General features: G+C 53.2%; 2 protein-coding genes across 2 annotated transcripts; both read right to left on the bottom strand.

Annotated features, from left to right (window-relative positions):
* Positions 1-11,714: 11,714 nt before the first annotated feature.
* LOC122173203 (uncharacterized) lies at positions 11,715-17,364 on the bottom strand. Its single transcript, XM_065597432.1, has 6 exons — positions 17,215-17,364; positions 16,719-16,854; positions 15,866-15,960; positions 14,680-14,832; positions 13,701-13,855; positions 11,715-12,951 (listed from the first exon to the last, which is right to left on the bottom strand). The coding sequence occupies exons 1-5, from the start codon at positions 17,362-17,364 to the stop codon at positions 13,751-13,753; spliced, it is 639 nt and encodes a 212-aa protein (XP_065453504.1). The 3' UTR covers positions 11,715-12,951; positions 13,701-13,750.
* Positions 17,365-18,950: 1,586 nt separating this feature from the next.
* On the bottom strand, positions 18,951-20,443 carry LOC135983860 (uncharacterized). Its single transcript, XM_065597431.1, has 3 exons — positions 20,000-20,443; positions 19,506-19,637; positions 18,951-19,138 (listed from the first exon to the last, which is right to left on the bottom strand). The coding sequence occupies exons 1-3, from the start codon at positions 20,441-20,443 to the stop codon at positions 19,028-19,030; spliced, it is 687 nt and encodes a 228-aa protein (XP_065453503.1). The 3' UTR covers positions 18,951-19,027.
* Between the last annotated feature and the right edge of the window lie 1,607 nt (positions 20,444-22,050).

The raw sequence follows: 22,050 nt of genomic DNA, 5'->3' as shown, positions 1-22,050 counted from the left end.
GTGGTACCCATTGCTTCTATCCCCTCCCCTCCTCTGCCTCTTCTCTGGCACAGAGCCCAGGGACAGGAGAAATGGCTCCCGGGAACTACGCCACAGTGACTGGCTTCATTTTCCCGGGAATAACCGACAGTCCAAAGCTGCAAAACATCCTCTTTGTGTTTTTATAGATAGATAGTCAGACAGATGGTTATGTTCGAATCAGATAGGTAGACGCTAGACAGACAGATTTTTTTATATGGCGATAGACCGACAGATAGATGGTTATGTCTGGGGTTAGATAGACAGAAACACGTCATTATACATTCACGTGAGAAAGGAAGGATGGCCAGAGGTTATCACACTAGCCTAAGACTTGAGGTGTCTGAGTTTAAATTCCTCCTCCACTGCGGACTTCCTTTGTGACCTTGAGCAAATCACTTAGGGCCAGATTTTTTAAAGGGATTTCTGTGGGGATGTATCATCCCTACACCAACCTAATGAAAAAGTTCCATGAGGAGGTAAGGGTCACGATGGGACACTTGCCAGGTAAACAAATCATGGCCTTATGTAAGGCCCCCTGGTGGTCTAGGATTATATAAGATGATCATGGCCTTATGTAAGGCTCCCTGGTGGTCTAGGATTATATAAGATGATCATGGCCTTATGTAAGGCCCCCTGGTGGTCTAGGATTATATAAGATGAGGTAAACAAGGTAATAAATCATGGCCTTATGTAAGAAGCGGTTGAACCAATCGGTGTGGGGCTATACATGTGATAAACACATGATTCTCCTTCTTGTCCAATCCGTAAATGTGTTATTATAGCCTAATTGTGTTATGTAACGTAGAGAAAAACTATAAAAGAAAGCTTGCAATAAACAGAATTCGGATTCAGCTTGCAACCACATTGGTCGTGTGCTTTATCTGCTCCGCATGGAACCGCACAGATTTCAGTTCCTAACTCCTATTGAAATCAATTGGATTTATGTGGCCAAAATACCTTTAAAATACCTGGGTTTCGTCTCCCTTTCCCTCTGTTTGTCACGTGTAATATGGAGGTACGAGAAGGAGTGTTGTAAGCAAGACACGAGAAGTAATTATTCTGCTCTACTCCGCGCTGATTAGGCCTCAGCTGGAGTATTGTGTCCAGTTCTGGGTACCACTTTTCAGGAAAGATGTGGACAAACTGCAGAGAGTCCAGATAAGAGCAAGAAAACCGCGAGTGCCATGTCTCCGTGCGGCTCCCAGAAGCAGCGGCACATCCCCAATCCAGCTTCTATGCGTAGGGAAAGCCAGGAGGCTCCACATGCTGCCTGTGCCCCCCGCACCGCCCCTGCAGCTCCCATTGGCTGGAAACCACGGCCAATGGGAGCAGCAGGGGCGGCGCCAGCAGATGGGGCAGTTTGCTCACCCCGGTCTAAGGCCACAGAATGTTCACAGCTACATGGCCCATGATGCTAGCCTCCATCACTCCCTTGTTAAATCTTCAAACAAGCCCCTTTGTGCTTTCTCCCATTCTGCCCCCCACACTTGGGAGGAGCTCCCTGTAAACATCAGAAAAACGACCTCCTTATCCCAATGGACTGTTTGACTCTTTAATTATTCCCATGTCCAGCAGGCTTGCCATCTCCTTATGAACTTGCTGCTGCACTGTACCAGTTCTGTGGGGTGCTTTGCTGGGTGCAGGTTGTGATCCCACAGTGTTAATCTTAGGCAACTTTTGTGAGTCGGGCCTGGCCTGCTTGATCATACCTGCCAGTGACTTTGCAGCACAGCCATAACCTCTGTCTCTTCAGTTACAGTGACCTCTTCACACACCTCAGTGCTCTCTAGAGGCATATCCCTCTGGCATTAGGCAGCAGATCCGGAACGGGCTGTCTTACACTCCTCTGCAGAGAATATCATCTTGACAACGGCTTCCCTGTTGTGATGCACTTTTAAGCTGTTTCTATGCACAGCCCGAGGTGCATCCCTGCTGCGGGGCCTGTGTACGTTACAGGTAACAGCGGGACCCCTCCCTACCACCTCAGCAGGCCCCTCCCATCAGTTTTGCAATTTGTACTTTTCCACGAGGAGTAACACCAGCAGCAGATCACCTGCAGCAAATGATCACTCACAAGGTCAGCAGAACCCCGTTTAGCCCATCGAATTGGGACCAGGGCCAGATTGGTTAACCAAAACTTCGGCTAATCGGATGAATGAGAAAGTACGAGGCTGCAGCGCCATCTAGTGACCATAGGAGACATTGCCCACTTCTGGTCCTGTGTGCTCTGGTGGTTGGGTTAATACGGAGAACCGGGTAATAGAGGGTCAGATAAACAGGGTTCTACTGTATTGTGCTCACACCAGTCTGCTGAGCTGCTTGGCTTTTAGTGAGGCTTCGCTTCGCTATTCCAGTCATGGATTTAGGGAAACCTAATTTAGGCTCCTCCCTGTGCCAGGGAAAGGAAAAGTGAAGTGCTTCAATAAGAGCAACCTGATCAGAATGAAATGGTTCCAGTTTTTGGTTTCAAAAGGACATTTGGCTTCAGAATTTTATTTCGTTTTTGATGAGATTGTGTCTTTTATGTTTCGTGACACACAAGCAGAGAAGTTAGAGAAAACAAACTACTCTTGTTGGAAGTTCGCAATGTCTCGTTAATTTGTTTCTTAGGAGACAGAACAATTGCACATAAGAACCCCAAAACCAGAGGAAGAGAACGTAGGCTACTGCCTATAACAGAGAGGCACAACTCGCTGGGTACCCCCTGACTGACTGCTGCTAAGCCCTGATTGTGTGCTGCCCTACTGAGCTCCCTAGCATGCAAGCAGGTCCAGGAACCCTGCCCAAAATTTAAAGTCACAGTATTAAATTTTAACACAACTACAAATACACCAGAGCATCACAATTTTCTGTTTTACAAGGTCTTTCTCCTTTTTTGGAACCCTTGTTTCTAAACATGCCACGTGGGACTTTAATCAAATTTCAGCTACTAATTATCATAGGTGTGGAATCATCATTCATGTGTATTCTGTGTAGTTATGTTGTTGGCTTCTTTGGGGAAACGGGGGCACTGGGAAAGCTTGTCTCCCCCACCCCCACCCCCCCCGATACAGGTAGTTTGAAGTCAATTGATGTTTTGCCACTTATCTTTAATAAGATCAGCATTTAGGGCAAAATATAGACATATGTGCAACTGACATGAAAATTATCAATATACTTCTAACCAGTAAAGCAGAACTAAATGACAAACTCACTTTTCTGCAACACTGAAAAAAATGTCCATGTGGCTCCAAGTACAATGTACGTACTGTATAGCATGGAGGTAGTGCCACAGATAAGGCTGAGTTTGCTTCCACTTAAGCAGAGATTCACTGTGCTGTGCTGAGGTCATTGCCTTTCATGCTGACCATATTAACTCCTTGTTTCCTTGTACTCCCCTATTAATCTGTGTCCAGCTGTTTCCTCTTGACCTATTTAAGGCATGTCCTCCTCGTATTGACAGCACTAAACCCTGACTAAACAATGAATTTTCTGAGAATTTGCTAGTGAAACTGCCGGCCCCGGCCCCGACCCCTGGCCCAGCACCCCTGGCCCCCGGCCCAGGGCCAGCACCCCCGGCCCAGCACTGCCGGCCCCGCACCACCAGGCCCGGCCCGGTCCCACACCCCCAGCCCAGCACCGCCGGCCCCGGCCCGGCCCCTGGCCCAGCACCTCCCTATTTTCCCGGACATGTTCGGCTTTTTCAGATTTCCCCCCGGACGGGGATTTGAGGCCCAAAAAGCCGGACATGTCCAGGAAAATCCGGACGTCTGGTAACCCTATTTTTCTGCCCCGCCCCATCCCTGCATTGCCCCAGCCCTGGACTCTCCCCCGCCCACACCTCCTGCTGCCCCAGCTCTGCCCCCCCCCCGCACTCCCTTGCTGCCCCAGCTCCGGCCCCCACCTGCACCCCCTGCTGCCCAGTCCTGGGCTCTTCCCCCACCTGCACCCCCTGCTGCCCCAGTCCTGGGCTCTTCCCCCACCCGCACCTCCTGCCACCCCAGCCGTGGGCTCTTACCCCCCACCCCTGCATCCCCAGCCATCCAAGCTCTGGCCCCCACCCGCACCTCCTGCTGCCCCAGCTCTGGCCCCCACCTGCACCCCCTGCTGCCCAGTCCTGGGCTCTTCCCCCCGCATCCCCAGCCACCCCAGCTCTGGCCCCCACCTGCACCCTCCTGCTGCCCCAGCCCTGGGCTCTCCCCCGCCCACACCCCCTGCTGCCCCAGCTCTGAACTCCCCTCCCCGCACCCTCTGCAGCCCCAGCTCTGGGCTCTCCCCCCACTTGCACCCTACTGCTGCCCCAGCCCTGGGCTCTCCCCCAACCTGCACCCAAACCCCCTGCCGCCCCAGCTCTGGCCCCCACCTGCACTCTCCTGCTGCCCCAGCCCTGGGCTCTCCCCCAACCCGCACTTCCTGCCTCCCCAGCCCTGGGCTCTCCCCCAAAGAAGGAATTGGGGGGACTAAATGGACAGTGCACCTCTCTATCTGAAGCCTAGCAAGGGAGGTATGTGGATCCCAGTAGAATTTAAAATGAAAAGTAAAGGAGGGGAGGCTCTGGACCTGGGCAGCTTTAGATACAGTACCAGGCACTTAGGAGGATTTCCACTTCTGAGCCATGGAAACAGAAATGGACTTTTCCTTTCCAGATTTAGCTAATATTCAGAAAGGGAATCTAGCACCTGCCTTCCAGATTTGAACACCCTCAACATTCAGGAGTGCTCAAGCTCAATTTGGGCAGCTGTTACTTCATTTCCCCCAAATCAAATATACTGATCCACTGTAACTTGCTGTAGAAAAAGTAGAATAAATTGAGCAAGAAATGCTTCCCAGTGGTTATTAGGACTAGAATTGCTATTTTCAACAGCCATTGCTTTTTTTTTTTTTTTTTTTTAAAGTTTTAGTTTTATTTGTTTAAAAGGAAGAGCGTGATAGTGCATTCCCCATAGAAACAAAGAATGGAACAAAAGAATAATAAAGGCACCTCAACTTTTCCTCATTTATGTAGGACAGTCTTATAATATGCATCCAGATATCCTCCAGTCACACAAGCTGAAAATTGTTCCACTTTACTGCAGTTCTGTAACCACATGGGAACCAATCCTGTCTGTGTTCTGTGCACATCCAAAATTCCTGCTGAATGACCCACCCTGGGAGCGAGTTACCAGTGACCCAGGGCTGGGGCAGCAGGAGGGTGCAGTTGGGAGGGGACGGGGAGAACCCAGGGCTGGGGTGGGGGGCAGCCAAAAATTTGTTGCTTGTGGCAGCAAAAAACCAAGAGCCGGCCATGTCTGTATGTATAAATATCTTCTGTGTGTTCCATTCTATGCAGCCGATGAAGTGGGCTGTAGTCCATGAAAGCTTATGCTCAAATAAATGTGTTAGTCTCCAAGGTGCCACAAGTACTCCTGTTCTTTTTGCGGATACAGACTAACACGGCTGCTACTCTGAAACCTGTCAATAAATTCTAGAAAATGCTCTCTGACAGTCACCATTGCAGGGACATTTTCACTAGGTTCTGTTGTTGTTACAACATGCACCATGAAAGTCATTTGATCCATATGGCTGATGTCAGGTGGACAGTCCAGAATAACAGAGTAATGACTTGCTGACTTCAGATTTGCCACAATCTTCTGTTTGACTTTTGTTGCCAATAACAGTACGATGTCATTTTGAATTGTTTTTCCGAGGTCGTGGGGTGTGTCCATTTCTTGGGTGGTGACTCTTCTTAGATTCTCCTGGAGTACAGCATCAACCTCAGCCATCAGCTCCACAATTTTAAGGAAGTTTCCATTGTTTGGCACATGCAGCTGATCTGAAGTGCCACACAGTGCTAGGTTTTGGGTAGGAAGCATTCTCACAATGGCAACGAGCCTTTTCAGAACATTTTGCCAGTGAAGAGACTCTGATGCAATCTTCTCTTGATGCTGATCATCTGTGGTGGTCTTTAACCTTATTCTCATCTTAAGCTCTTTCCAACTATGGAATGCTCTCTGGTGATTTGCTGCCTTCTCATGGCATGCCAGATTTCTAGCCAGATTTTTCCAGTCCTTTGTTCCTGTAGAACCCAATGTGGCTGGAACATTAGACTGGAAGGGTTTGCAACAAAAACAGGATGCAGCATTCTAGGTTTTTGAGTACATAAGCCATGGCCTCTTCACTTTGTCACCATTGGGGATTTCACACCACTAATGTGTTGGATGAAAGCTACTATTTTCATTGTCTTTGAGGAACATGAAGTTTTTCACTTGCTGTGGCCCATGCAGTACAAGGAAGTCCCTCAGGCTACTACTCAAGTGGGTCCACAGTCCTGGATCATCTAGACTTAAGGAACTAAACTCAGCAGCAGCTGTTTCTTGCACCTCCACCACACTCTTCTCTGATCTAAACTTTTCTTCAGGAATGTGCCTGGTTACATATATTTGAGATGGAGATATGGATGCTGCAGTAGCTTCCAGGTCACCTGCACTCTGACTAACTGGAAGATCAGGCATCTCCTCACCACTCACATCCTCACTGGGGCTGGAAGGTTCACCGTGAATATTTGTGTCTGTGTATCTCAGGAGAGCTCCTTCCTGCTTAGATAGAAAAGCTTCCTTTGCTTTCTTTCTTTTTCTGAATGCTGCCCCAGAGGGGCGTTTTCTTCTTTCACTAGGACGGCTGTTCTGTGCTAGCTATAGTGGCTCTCAACACTCAATTGAAGGGGACAAATAAGCAGACTGGTAGCAGAGTCTGAGTGAGGGAAGATATCAGCGTCTTAAGGGCCTAACTGGCTCCTACTATTTCAGTTGACTGCCTGTTCTCCTCAAGGGGGTTCAGGGAAGCAGCAGGAAACAGGAAGCTCCCTGAGAAACTGGTGTTAATCAGTCCAGGCTCCTGGGGGTGCTGGAGAGGTACACAAGAGGCTCCTCCTCCTCTCTCTCCCCGCAGCTCCTGCTGCTTTCTGTTATTCCCTCTCACCTTTTCACCTGCCTCCCTGTTCTGTCTCTTGTGCCCTCCTTCCTCCAGCACAGCACTCCACCATCTCTGTGCATCTCGAGCAGAGAGAATACATAGGCACCCGCAGCAGATACAATTTTCTACACTCTGGGTCCTAGTGGCGCCCCCCCCACAGTCTGGCACCTTAGGCGGCCACCTCAGTTCGCCTCATGGTAAGGCCAGCCCTGTCCTGTGGGCACGGAGAACCTAACTCCCATTGAGGTCAGCCAGGGAGGCTGGATTTGCACATTACAGGAAATAGACTGTCAGGGCAGCAGAATCCACTGAAAAACCGCGTATTGCGAATTGCAACGCAGGCTCTCACTGGGTGGCTCTTTGTCCTGCCTCTGTTGGCTAGAGCGTGAGCAGAGCTTTATGAGACAGCTGCTGCGGCTGTAGCCAGCCATCGAAGCGAGTTTCCTATCGTCTCTCTTCTGGCTGTGGATGCTCGACTGCAGCAGCTCTGCAGAGGTCCCAGCCTCGCTCTTTAATGCCCATTCTCCCCGTGCTCGCATGGAGCTTCATGGACCATTGAGTAGCCTCATGACAACATCCCAGTTGTGGACACAGGCACCAGCAACCGATTCCCCATGCCAAAGTCCCCTTGGCAATCCAGGGCAATCCAGGGAGCCTTGGTCCATCCCACCTGTCGCCGGAAGTCCCACCCATGGGGGTATTACTTCCGGGGTCAACGTGCCACCTGACCGGAAGCAAGGTGGGTCGTGTGACCCCTCTAAGAACTCCCCTCACCAGCCTCTACCAATCAGGAGGGGTTTCGTCCTGACAGGACCTCCCCAAGAGGAGATTTTGACCAATCAGAGTGACTTTCAGGTTGGGGTGACCCCTCCGGAAGTGAGTCCTGTGACCCCACTAAGAACTCCTCCCAAGGGCCTCCGCCAATCAGACTGCAGCACCATTACCCCATAAGTCCCAGCACAAGACAGAGGAGGCGGCCATCTCTTACCAAGGACACGTGTTTTCGAAATCGCGGAAAGGCTGCTGAGAGGAAACATGGACTCCTTCACCACCCCCGTGAGAACTTCGGATTCTGTTTTAGCCCCGAGCACCTTTGACCATCCGTGGAGAAAACGCTACATCAGCGACAGTTCCGAGGTGGAGGTGGAGCGACCGAGGAGAGCCCTTTGGCCCAGCTGTTGCTGGATACGCCAGAACCTGACCCCAAAACCCTCGTGAGACACCCCGATGAGCGTGACGGTCTCTCTTTGTCCACACCCTCAGGGGTGGAAGGCGATTGCAGCTCGGGGGAGTCACCGGCGGACAAGGCAAACGGAAAAGACGGCGCTCAGGTAAATGAATGATTAAGAAGCGGCAGTCGAGGAGGGGTGGGTAATGGGGTAGGAACCGGGGGTTGCGTATATTAAAAAACAAGCAGTGGGGGTGCTTACACGTTTTCTTTTCTGAAAATTTCTCAATAGCTCGACGATGCCTTTCTAGAGGACCCGCAGGCCCTGGACAGCGTTGCATCAAGTGGCGAAGATGAACCGGGCCCACCATGTTTTTGCTCAACGCCGATACAAGTTGTTGAAGAGGACTCTGAGGATGATGGCTATGAGGAGTTTAGGAGGCGGCTTGGCATAGAACTGAGCCAGTGCCACGTCGTGAGCGTAAAAAAGTCATGCGGACTATTGTACGCGTTGCTGTTTATGCTCTCCTTAAACACTGCCTTAGGGAAAAGCTTTCTGAAGATTGTGAGGGCTGTGTCATAGATGCGCCAGGCCAAAGGCACCATGACTGTGTGACTTGGACTTCAGTGGATATAAACTGCAAGCTCTGGGGCCTGTGTGCTGAGCTGTGTTTGGAAAGCTTATTAAACACTGTTATTGCCATAGGTTATGCTATGCAATGTCTGTGCCTAACCCAAGAACATTTAGCGCAAGGGGTGACCTTGATAAATGCTGTGCAATTCAGTGCAGACCCTGACCGTGTTCTAAAGAATAGGACCAAACCGGAAGATGCCTGCTTACAGCGTTATATTGACCGTCTAGTCCGCACAAAGAGTTCCAGAACCCTGCTTAAGAAAAAAACTATTGGTAAGAAATCTAAAAGGATTAAGTTAGAGAATGGTGAGGGGACAAACATGCAATATAAAACTTGGTAGCTGTACATTTTTGAAAAGGGGGTTTGTGACTATCTGTGTTTTGTTAGAAGACCTTTGGCCTTTAAGTGAGCTAAAAGGTTTTAATGAAGCAGTTTGGTTTGTTTTCAAGGAGCTATAAGTTTTTTAAATAAAAAAATTAATTGTTTGTGAGAATTAGCTCTTGTGTTTTTGGGTGTGTATAGCAAAAAGCTGAAATGTATGTTGTGGTGGGAGGGGGAAAAAAATCCTAAAAATGTGCTTACAATAAAACAAACAAGGCTAGTTCAGACAATAGAGTTAATATGGAGATATACCTATCTCATAGAACTGCCTTTACTAGCAGGACCAAAGATTGATTTTGCCCCAGACCAAGGCTTAAACTCACAACCATAAGGTTAAAAGGCCAATGCTTAAACCACTGAGCTATCCTTAGTCTGTTGAACTGATTGGGTTTAACCACACACACACCCCTCACTGAATAGCCAGGGTGACTGCAATTACTTACCCTCGTTGCTATAGAGTTACATTTCATGGGAGTGCACCCATAGTAAAGGGTGGCTGGGGGTGGATGCTGAGTTCTGATTAATAGGAAATGAAATTCAACCTCCGGAATTCACAGGTGCTATTGGACAGTTTAAATATAACCCCTGGGGTTGGTGGAACGCTATTGGACAGTTTAAATATGGCCCAGGACTTGGTTGAATGCTATGGGTCATTCTTTCTAGGCAACAACCCCACCCCCCAAACTTTAAGCATGAAAGAAACATGGTTTAAAAAACAACCAACCCCCAAGACATTCATTGAGATCTGTAAAGGGCCCCCACTTGGAAATGGCTACTGTTTAATACTGTAAGAAAGCCACAAATGTATTTTAACTTAATGCCGGGGCGGGGAAGTCCTGTTGTGCAGACAAAATGGTTTCACTACCCCAGATCACAAAAGGGAATGCTATGGGAGGGGTGATTAAATTAACCTGTTAGCAACTGTCTTGAAGTCTGTTTGAAACAATGGGCTAAGATGGTATAAAAACCTCAGGTATGCTGGAGCTTGTCCTTTTCAACAGAAAACTTTCTTGAATAGCTGCTGGACTGCAAAAAGAGGTAAGACTTGCTGTCTTTAACTCTGAAACTATATATTATATAATGCCACGCTTTAACAATCCACTTAAAGGTTTGTTTAAAATTCTTTCCCCCGATCGGTTTGTAATTTTTGAGGCACGCGACCGTCACTGAAAATAGCTTTAAAGGCCTTGGATACCTCACCACTCGTCTTGTCTTTTAGGCCCAAGGCCCAGGCATATTTGGATAGAATGTCTATCACTGTTAAGATGTACTTAAAACCGCTGTTGTGTTTGGAGAACCGGTGCATATCCACCAAATCTGCCTGCCACTGCGCATCCACATCTGAAACAATGGTCTTGTTTCTTTTAAAACGTATTCGAGCCGGTTTGTGTAAAGTGTAAGCATCCTGGTCTGAAAGCCATGCTGTTATCTGTCTTCTGTTTAAAGTTTTACTATGCTTTCTGGCCACTTGAAAAAGAAGGTTGACCCCGCCGAAGCTCCCAACTTCCCCGGGGGCGGAATATATTTTCTTTAACAGAGCCGTCTGTGTAGACATGACTGTTACTGGTACCGTCTTTTACTACCACGAGTATGAAAGGGGACACATTCATATTGACACATTTAAATAAGCTTTATTAATCGCCTGGTTTAACACAACCTTTTACAGCCACCTCTAGAAATGGATGCCATGACCCCTACCATAAGGGAGTCTCAGATGGTTCATTCTTCCATTTTGTCTTTTTCGGCTTGAGATCTGTGTCTCAGACATGAGCAAAAACAGCTGACGTACAATATATTTACTCCCACAGGGCTTCCGATGTGTAAGTTCTTAAAGGTCTCTAAAAAGGCATCGTCCACCTGTTGAGAGATTTTCAGAAAAGAAACTGTGTAAGCACCCCCACTGCTTGTTTTTTAATTTGCGCAACACCCGGTTCCTATCCCATTACCTACCCCTCCTTGACCGCCGCTTCTTAATCATTCACTTTACCTGAGCTCCGTCTTTTCCATTCGCTTTGTCTGCCAGTGCCTCCCCTGAGCTGCGATCGCTTTCCACCTCTGAGGGGGTGGACAAAGAGAGGCCGTCACGCTCATCGGGGTGCCTCACGAGGGTTTCAGGGTCGGGTTACGACGTATCCATCAACGGCTGGGTCAAAGGGTCCTCCTGGGAACTGTCGCTGATGTCGCGCTTTCTCCACACAAGTCCAAAGGTGCTCGGGGGTCCGAAGTTCTCACAGGGGTGGTGAAGGAGTCCATGTTTCCTCTCAGCAGCCTTTCCACGACTTGGAAAACACGTGTCCTTGGTAAGAGATGGCCGCATCCTCTGTCTGGTGCTGGGACTTATGGGGCAATGGTGCTGCACTCTGATTGGCAAAGGTCCTTGGGAGGAGTTCTTAGTGGGGTCACACGACTCACTTCTGGAAGGGTCACCCCAACCTGGAAGTCACCCTGATTGGTCAAAATCTCCTCTCAGGGAGGTCCTGTCGGGACGAAACCCCTCCTGATTGGTAGAGGGTGGTAGGGGGGAGTTCTTAGAGGGGTCATACGACCCACTTCTGGACCAGTCACCCCCCCCCCCGCCCTGGAAGTCACCCTGATTGGTCAAAATCTCCTCTCAGGGTGGTCCTATCGGGACTAAACCCCTCCTGGTTGGTAGAGGGTGGTGAGAGGAGTTCTTAGAGGGGTCACATGGCACACCTTGTGAACTCCAGTTCATTTGCAAATTTGACACCATCAGATCAGGATTAAACAAAGCCTGTGAATGGCTATCCAACTACAGAAGCAGTTTCTCCTCCCTTGGTGTTCACACCTCAACTGCTAGCAGAGCACCTCACCCTCCCTGATTGAACTAACCTCGTTATCTCCACACTGATTTATACCTGCCTCTGGAGATTTCCATTACTTGCATCTGAAGAAGTGAGGTTCTTATCCACGAAAGCTTATGCTCCCTATACTTCTGTTAGTCTCAAAGGTGCCACAGGACCCCCTGTTGCTTTTTACAGATTCAGACTAACACGGCTACCCCTCTGATACATGGCACACCTTGCTTCCGGTCAGGTGGCACCTTGACCCCGGAAGTAATACCCCCATGGGTGGGACTTCCAGTGACAGGTGGGCAGGACCAAGGGGTCAAGGGGCGGGATTAAAGGGGTCAAGGGGTGGGATTAGGCGTTGATTGACGGAACGGAGAGCCTGCTTTTCTGCAAAAAGTTGCACCACCTAATGTTAGGTGCTGCGTCTGATAATTAGGCCCAGTGGTTGGAGCGTAGGTCGCAGGGAGGTGCAGGATGGTGCCTAGGCTAAGAGTGGTGCTAGAATCATGGTCCAGGGACACACCAGGGTCAAAACCGAGATCAGAGTCCATCGACAATGTAGAAGCAGAGGCAGAGATATTGTCCAAGTCCAGGCCAGAGGTTGTAGCCAGGTAGTCAGAGACCAAAGATCAGCCAAGTCAGTGTCAAGCCAGAGTCCAGATACAGGCCGAGGTCAAAGCCGGGTAGTCAAAGTCCGAGTGCTTGGGGAAGATGAGGAGGAGAAGGCAATGCTGGAGCGGGTCGGTGGGGTGCCTGGAGCAGGACTAGAGAATGGCAAGGAGAATACGGAACCAGGGTGGGTAGCCAACATCTGGAGTCAAGAAGGGTCACGCTGAAGTCATAACCAGAGACCGGAGCCAAGGGTCAAGCCAGAGTCAATAGCGAGGAACCGGAGGGCAGGGCAGGGCAGGGTGGTGAATGCAGGCGGGAACCAGGATGACTTACAGGTTCTCCTAGGCACTGCCCAGCTGGAGCTCTAGAGCCCCCACATTGGGGGACTCCCTTCCTAGGAATAAAAGAAAGAGAGCAAGATGACAAAGATGTCTCTTACTCTGGGGTCCAAGCCAACGGGAGCTCCCACCCTGGCATTGTGCCAGGACCCCATCACCCTCCTGGTTCCTTTCACACTCAGAGACCCCCTAGCAGGAGGGGAGAATAAAGGGCAGAAAGCGAAGGTGCCCCTGGGGGAAAGGGACCAGCCTGGGACCCAGTCCAGTTCCCAGATCTATCCCCAGGAGTGTGTGACCAGGAGCACAGCCCTTCCTCTGTGTCTCAGACCCCACCTGCCACATGGGGAGGAGCTTTCCTTGCCCCAAGGTGCTAGGGGGAGTTTCATTCCTGGCTGGGAAGGGTTCAGATACCAGCTGGGTGGCTTGGGCCCCAGGTGGAGGATGGTCAGACATTCACTGCGGCAGGGTGACACGGGCCATGGGAAGGTCTGAGCAGTGACGGCAGGGGAGGGGCTCCACGTTGGGCCACCCCTCCCAGACTGCAATGGTTCCTGAGGATAACCCCTGGCTCTGCGGATGCTCTCATTTCTGGGCCAGCCCCACGGCCCTGACAGCCTGATGCTTACAAAACTGGCCTCTGGGCATGGGGGCAGGGACCGTAACTGGCCTGGCCCCAGCTCCAGGGGTCGGGGAGGGGCATGGTGGTGAGAGCGAGGTGCTCGGCCTGGGTTTCTCTCAGTGCTGTGGGATTTATGTCCACTCCCCCCAGCCCTTCTCCCCCAGGCCCAGTGAGACAGAGCAGTACCTGGGGCAGGGAGTGGGAGCTTCTGGTCATGCGAGGTGGGAGAGGGGACTTCAAAGGTGTCCCACTGCGCACAGCCCCTGCAGTGCTTTGGGCACCTGGCGCAAGCACCGGATGTAGAACAGGTGCGCCATGATCGTTGCGCTAACATCCTCCTGCTGAAAGGGAACAAGAATCAGTCAGAGACTAGACACCCATGGCAACGAAGGGCATTAACGGCAACGGGAACCGGCAGAATTTCCACCCCACCCCTCGCCACGTCTGAGGGACGGATTCCCGCACCCAACCTCCGAGACGAAATCTTGTCTCCTCTCTAGTGACCTCCAACCCCTGTCTCACCATTGTGGAATGAACTCCTGCCCCCATTCCTCTCAGGCCCCCCCGTGAGATCTGTTCTACCTCCAAACCCAGCTGGGATTCTGGGGAGCAGAGCTGAACCCCCCTCAGCCACCCTCGCCTCCTCCACCTGAGGGGCTGGGAGGCTCTGGGCAGTAGTGCCGGGGGGTGAGAGGATGTGGACACCTTTTCCCAAGGGACGCCCCTGTTGTTAAGATGACGTCATGGACACTGGCTCTGGGGAATGGGGCACTTGAGCAGCCTCTGCTGACTGACTCCTCCAGTTCTCCCAGAGCAGGGGGTGGCTGGGATAACACGATCCCAGAGCCCTAGGAACCGGCTTGAGGCCCTGAGGGGTGGGAAAGGCTCACAGTGGTCACATGGGGAATTGGCAGCCCCTAGTATGAGCAATGGCAGCGTGTCGTGTTGATGTGATGAATGTTAGGAAATAGCCTTGCTGGAGAGCTGGGTCTGCCCTGCTTTGAGCTGCTCAGGGGACAAGCTGGCACTGACCAATGGCACCTGCCTGGGTTCATCCTCTCCTTGCTCCCAGGTCAGCGCATGGGGATGGGATGGGAATGACTTTCAATGGCCTGGAGGTGAAAGGCCCTGAGGCTCCCTCCCCAGTTGATCCTTCTTTGGTTACCTCATCCCCTATCAGCTGTCCGGCTTCCCCCAGGATGGAGTATGTTAGCACCAGCCCAGCCTGGCTGATACGGATCTGGGGGTCATGTATTGCCAGAAGCGCCGCCTGGATGAACGATATTCTCTGGCCCTCTGAAAAGATCTGTCCAAAGACCTAAAACCAACAGCACCACAGCCCTTGTCAGTTGCCCAGAACCAGGCTCCAAATCCCTCTAGTATCTCACAAGGTGAAGAAGAGTCCTGGGGCAGCCAACCTCTGGGGTCCCATGGACCAAGGAACCCCCGTCGGTAAGAGGTTGCAGGCACTGAGGAATAGCTCTTTCTGGTGCAGGATTCACCGCAGATGCCATGACATGCTGGGAATGTGTCTGCGCGCTCTGGAACCAGCTCACACAGACAATAAAGGATCCCTACTGCTCCCAGCAGCGATATCTCCTGCAGCTCAACCGCTAGAGGAAAGGGCCTTTTAGATCTCCTTCCATTCCCGCTCCTCACCCCACTGACATTCCCACAAGCGTCATGGTGCAGTGACTCAGCCCAGGAAAGGGGCTCGGTGTCCCTCACCCCAACGCCCAGCGCAGGGGCAGGTTCTGCTCCCTGACTCGCCATGGTGCTGGGCAAACCCCACACCGAGCCTGTGCTTCCACAGGGTGCAGGGACTCCAACGGGGATCTGGTCTGAGCTTCCCAACTCACTGACCCAGGGGCTCCCCTCTCAGACACCAGGCTGTCAGCCAGGGAGAGTGAGCGGAGCCAGATCCCCGGAGATACAATCCTCCATTAACTCAACCCCCCAGGGGATCCCTTGTATGCCACGTAGACGTAGATCCATGGAACACACACAAGCCTGGACCGTTGGCAAGGCTCCAACCCAGAGTCCTCGGCCTCTTGCAGCCAAACGCTGTCAGCTGGAAATAAGTATCATAGAATATCAGAGTTGGAAAGGACCTCAGGAGGTCATCTAGTCCAACCCCCTGCTCAAAGCAGGGCCAACACCAACTAAATCATCCAACAGATTTTTGCCCCAGATCCCTAAATGGCCCCCTCAAGGATTGAACTCATAAGCCTGGGTTTAGCAGGCCAATGCTCAAACCACTGAGCTATCCCTCCCTCTCCATAACACACTAACTGCCGGGGGAGACAGCTCCACACCTGAGCTGCTGCAATGCACCAGCGGAGAGTCCTTACCTCCCCCACCCTGGCCATATGTCTGTAGGCCAGGCGCTCGGTGTCCCGGAGCCTGTCCCGGCACCACAGATGGCTCGCCTCTTGGATGTTCAACCCTGGGGAAGAGAGACACACCCATTGGGGAGGGTTGGCATCCGGTTTTAGTGCCTGTTTCCTTCTGTTCCCTTTGCTGGGTGAACACTGGCCGGGGTCCTCGGAGCACCCAATGGACCAGGCGGTTAAGTAGCTGAAGGGGGATTTCTCTCATTCATCACAGCAATCATGGACCCTTATGGCCATGGTGCTCTGGGAGTGGGCGCCTGTTAACAGTGGTGTCTAATACTGAGAACCCCCCCCCTCCCCACCCACTGAAGTCAGGATCTGGCCCTAGCTACCCAACTGGTGACATCCTACAAGCTTTGGTCCTTCTCCTGTGGTCCCTGCCCCTGCCCTCATGGTGGGCTCTTTCCCTCCACGTGTCTCAATAGCTCCGTTCCTGTCCCCTCACCAGCTGGCTGCCCCCTGGGTGGGCTGATTTCCCTGGGCTGGGGGACGGAGCCAGGCTCTGAGGTAAAGCTGCCAATTTCCCTGGCACGTTCGTCCCCTTCCTCTCTCCCTGAATTAGGGAGATGAGTGTGAGACATCATCTAAGCTGGGTTCGGTCTCAGAGGAGGGGGCTTCTTTCTGTAGGATCCCTTGGCCAGCAAGTGGGGGGCCCAAAACAGGGACCTTGTTTCCATTGAGGTCCCTCTGCCCTGCTGCAGTTGGTCTAACAGAAGAGGCCTTAGTTCTATTGGTGTCCCAATGGCCAGCTGGAGCTAGTCGCCAAGGGACTCACTTCTATGGGGCCCCATTGCCCAGCTGGGTTTCTTACTCCTCCTCTGCAGCAGGAGCCTCTGCAGCCAACGTAGCCCGCTCCTGGCTTGCTGGCTGATGTCGTTGGCTGGGTCCGAGATGTACAGACCCAGCTGCAGGACAAAGTTGCCCGCCTTAGGGAAATCGGAGGAGGTCTGGTGGGAGGAGAAGAGGGGGAATACATCAACATTCTCCCTTCAGCTCCCCAGCTCCTCTGGGCCAGAGCTCTGCTCCCATCCATCTGTAGGAGGCGCGGAGGGAGAGGAACTAGAGCCCTCTTTCTCTCTGACCCCAAAGGAGCTTGAAGCAAAGGGACCAGGGCAAGGGCCCTCTATGAGCACTCGCTGCCAGGCTGCTCCAGAATAACAAGGGCCCTGAGGCCAGGCACGACCCTGCCAGCCCGTGGCCTGTGGAATGCAGTCCCTCACGGACCCAGGGCGGACCAATTAGCCAGGGGATGAGGAACTTGACTCAAGCCCTGACTCTGCAGGATGCTGGGGTCAAAGGTCACTTACGTCAAATCCGGGCAGGGAGGTGGCGAATTGGAGCAGGGCAGCGCTGCACCGTATGGCTCTAACTCTTTCCTGAATGTTTTTGGACTGGAGCCAGAAATAGACGTGCTGCGGGAGAAGGAGGCAGGGGAGGGTCAGCGGGCAGGCGTACATGCTCTACAAACGAGCCTCTCCCCCTCCCATGGGGCTGAGACCTTGTGCCCAGGGGGGAATAGCTGACTCCTCATGTGGGGGTTCATGACACTGCCCATGTCTTGCTGGGCACAAGCTCATTGTCTCTCCAGGCTGGGACAATGTTCGGTCTTGGGGCTGGTCTATTTGCTCTGAACTCCTGATCCATGAACAGCACGTCAGGATCAAGGCACATGCCCTGGACCCCAGACCACGGCTGCAAAGGCCTTGGTAGGATGGATGGAGCAGCCATGAGGACAATGCCTCCGGGAACTGCAGTGTCCCTAGGACAGAAGAGCTGATTCCCTGAGGCTCCTCCTGTATCTCAGGGACTCCCTAGAAAGGAGCCAGAGACTTTTCTCAGAGGCCCATGTCCTGCATCTCACAGGGGTTTCAGTCTCTCAGTCCCCAGTCAGGCCTCGTGCTCACTGTTAGTGCGTAATGCTGCCATGCAGAGCTCTGGCTGACGCTCCCAGCTCCTTCCCCTGCTCCCCCGCCCCGTGAGGCGTAAGGGTCCCAACATGGCACTGCACTGACAGCTCTGGGAACGTGTGGCCGCTTGGGTCCAAGCTGGGAGGACACAATGGAAACGTGACGCTTCTAGTCTCTCCTTTGCAGCCCTCCCACGGGGTTCAGGGGAAATTCCGCCCCAGACCCTCCCATTCTACTCACCTCCAAGAGGTGCTGCAGCTTGTCTGTGGTGGGGGTCTCGGTGAGCAGGCACCTGAGCATGGTGTCCAGGCCCTCTAGGTTGTACAGAGCCTGCAAGAAGAGGGAGCACCCGTCAGTCATGGGACATGGGGCTACACCAGTCACGGGACCAGGGGGGTTCTCGGGGGAGGCCTGGCCAGACCCAAAAGGCACATCCTGGCCTCTGCCATTCCCATCTCTCCAGGGACACTTAGCAAGAGTTCAGGGCCGGATGCCTGCTGCCTCTTCAATCCTTGCTCTTAGCAGTTCTCTGCGCAGGGCCTGGTACCCAGCAGACTATGGAACAGCCAAACCGCAATGGGTGGGAGGTAGGATCCCCGGGAGAGTCCAGGCAGCAGAGCAGAGAATGAGGAGAGGGAAGGCTGGGTTCAGCCACAGAGGGGTAACACAATCCCCCCTGGAGGGAAGGGGCCCTCCCTGAGAGTTTGTGTTGTCCCCCCTCCGCCCTGCCTGGGCCTGTTCCCAGCTCTGCTCACCCCTCCCCTATTCTCAGCAGCTCCATCAAACCGAGGGAGCAGGGACCAAAGGTGGCTCCTGCTCCTGGGACGGAGAAGTAGGATCATGACCTACCTGGAAGTGGATGCCATCCTGCCCAGTGCCCATGGCAAATACGCTATAAAGAACAGCCCGCAGGAGGCGTGACTCCAGCTCCAGGGCAAGCGGCGGCTTCAGTTTGCTGGCAGGAGAGAGGAGCCCGTGTTATACTTGGCAGCACCCGAGTGGCGCTAGCACTGACAGGGACATGACCCCCCTCCCCCGCAGTGATCCCCTCCCTACGGCCACTCTAACGTTACTGGAGTGAAATCACCCCCCAGCCAGGAAAGAGGGGAAGTTCCCACCTCCTCTGCTGGGGGACACGAACAGCCACAGCTGGGGGTAATCTAGGCCAGAGAGGATCTGGGACTCCCGGCTCTGGACCCGATCAGCACCAGGGTTAGGGCAGCTGGATGGGAAGGTCCTGGTACCTGAGGCTGCAAACCGCGGCCATGGAGCTGGAGATGACGTCGGTTGGCTCTGGCACCAGGGGCAGATTTTCAATCAGCTCCTGAGAGACCCCAAGAAGATAAAATCGCATGTGAGACTCAGGCCCCGCAGACCCACAGGCACTTCCCAGGGAGGAGACCAAAGTGCTCTGCAGAAACAGCCAGTGTCACCCCCACCCCCAACCAGCTGGGTCCCCCATTCCGCCCATCCGTCAAACTTCCTTCCCCCTCTCCCACCCAATTCCTCCCCTCCGGCCTTACAATTCCCCCACTGCCAGCTCCCGATCGGTGTCAGAATTTCCCCCTTCCCTGCTCCCCAGCCCTCAGCCCCAGGAGCCACTGTCATCTGCTCCCCACTCCAGCCCCACTAACTCTTCCTCCCATATCTGGGTCCCTCGCCCCAGGGGCCAGGCATGGGGTCCCACTCACCGCAATGCTCTCCACGAGGGCCGCTTTTGAGATGTGCGGCTCCAGGGTGTCCCGCCCCTGCTGCTGTGTCAAGAACCACAGACGTGGGACAGCACGGAGGAAGCAGAGCTGTTTGGCCCTGTCCTCCAGCAACTAGGAGTGGGGTGGGGGAGAGAGAGAAATAGAGAGACGGTTAGGTAGGGACCTCCCCACACCACCTAGAGCAGCTCCAGGGCTCAGGAACCCCATGGGGTTGGACAGGGAAAGCCGCCCCGCTTCCCGAACCCAGTGTCGCCCTGCACAGACTGGGGTTGTAACTGGGCCAGTGTCTGTGGGGAGCGGACACCTTGGCCTGCATGAGACAAATGCCCCCACTTTGGGGTGCCAGGTAACAGGGGAGAAGTGCCCCCCACTGGGGGTGAGGGATTCTCTGGGACAAGACCCCCCTGCGTGGGTGGGGATGGAACAAGGGGCAGGACAGACACGGGGGCAGCGCAGCTGGGGGATTTTTGTACCTCAGCTCTGCCCTGGAGGTGCCCCTGGATGATCCTCCTGGTGTCTTCTTCAGGGGACAAGTCGTCTTCGTCATCCTCCTCTTCCTCCTCCTCTGCCTCCTCCTCCTCCGCCGCCTCCTCCTGCTGGGCACTGGGGCTGGGCTTCTGGCTCCTCTGCTTCCTGCAAAGGAAGCCGCAGAGCCACCTTGCCCGGCTCCCGCCCTCTCCTGGGTTCCTCCGACGAAGCATCACCCTGGGCCACCTCCATCTGGGACCAGAAGGTGCCTCGGGGCCTGCTAAGGGAGCTGGTGTTTTCCTCCAGCAGGTCAGGGAGCCACAAGCCTCTTCCCCACCCGTGGAGACAGAGGGGCCGCTCTCCTCCCGGGCAAGCCGGACGCTGCTCCCTGCTGGCTCCGGAGCCACCTCCCCAGCCTTCCGCCTCAGCATCCGCTTCAGCCGCTTCATTCTGGAACCGAGTGGGGAGCAGCCGTGATTCTGGGCTCAAGGCAGCCTCTCCTTAACGGGCCTGCCTGCTCCCCTGCCCACCTCCCCTCTGCTGAGGCAACTCCCCCACACCGCACACCCCACCCCAGGGCATGGGGCTGCCGTCCACACACAGTGGCAGCAACTCACAGCACAGGCAGCTCCCAATGTTCCCCCTCACCAATGGGGCCCTGTGATACTGGGAGAGTCTCGTCCTTTCACAGCAATGGGGCTCTCCGTTAGTTTGGAAAAGCAGCTCCCTCCACCCCAGTAGACCCCGCTCCCTCCCAGGCCAGAGAAAGAGCAGAACCCGGAGAGTCCCCAACGAAAATTTGTTCACAAGGTGCCAGTCCTAGGAGGCAGGAGTCACCCTCAGTTCCCACTGATTTCACTGATTGCGGTTGTGGGTGTTCAGCACCTGGCAGGTTCTGCCCTTCCCAAAGACTCTCAATGTGGGGAACAATCTCCTGCAAGGGAAGGGCTGGGAGCCCTATTGCTGGGCCATTCCCACCACACTGGGGATGGCTCTGGAGAACTCCACTCACTTGCTCTCGATGGGAAAGAGTTGGATGGCAGATGCTCTCTTCCTCGATCTCCTGCACCCAGGTGGGCGGAAAGGGTGCTGCCCAATGCCCTGCCAGTAGGGTAGGGGGTAGAAGCCAGGAGATCGAAAGTGGCTGTGAAAACAAGACGATGGTTTATTGCCAGGGGATGGATAAACTCAGCCTAGCAACTGGGGGTTCACAACACTGACCTACAGCCAGCAGGACACCTCCCATCTCCAGGTCTCCTAGTATCTCACGCACATTCCTGAAGCGTGACGGCCCAAGGGCTCTAGGGCAGTGTCCCCAGCCCCACTGATGGAAACAGAGGCCTTGGCAGGAGAAGCCACTGCCTCAGGGTCGCCCAGGGAGTCAGGGATAGAGTCGGGGACGGAGCCTTTGTCCAGGCTCCCGCACTAGCCACTAGAGGAACACTCCCTTCCAGAGCTGGGAAGTGCCAGCGGGACTCTATTCCCAGTCTCCCTGGCTCTGAGTGTGACTGAGGCAGGGGGTTGGGAGTCTGGACTCCTGGCTTTCATTGGCGGTTTTGCTCTATTCCCAGTCTCCCTGGCTCTGAGTGTGACCTATGGAGGTGGTGGAATCTTCATCCTTAGCGATTTGTAAGGCCCAGCTTGACAAGAAAAAAATCATCTATTTTAAATTAAGGGCAAAATGTATGACAATCTCTTAAATAATTTAAATAGAAGAGGAAAAAAGAACATTAAGTGGAACATGTTCACTGCCAAGTTTTTAAGGCAGTCACACCACTGACGTGATAGCTAAGGCCCTGGAAGCAAAGTTAGCTGAAAAGCTAACCCAGCTTTGGACAGCAATAGCTTCCTTGAAAGGGGTAGAAAATATTTCCTTCAGTTCTTCATTGCAGTTTATTCAAATAGTTCAGTTCAATTGACTAGTTCGTTGAAATTCAAGAAAGCCATTGGGAGTTCACAAAACAGGCAAACTGGTTTTCCTCCATCAATCTATGCATCAAAACGAGGTGTGAGGGGATGGATCTACTAGTTCATCAATCTAGTGTTGTATCCTTGG

Source organism: Chrysemys picta, chromosome 5 (assembly GCF_011386835.1).
Source record: "Chrysemys picta bellii isolate R12L10 chromosome 5, ASM1138683v2, whole genome shotgun sequence".
NCBI lineage: Eukaryota > Metazoa > Chordata > Testudines > Emydidae > Chrysemys > Chrysemys picta.
Note: the sequence above shows the minus strand (reverse complement) of the source record. Positions and strands in the feature narration are given on the sequence as shown.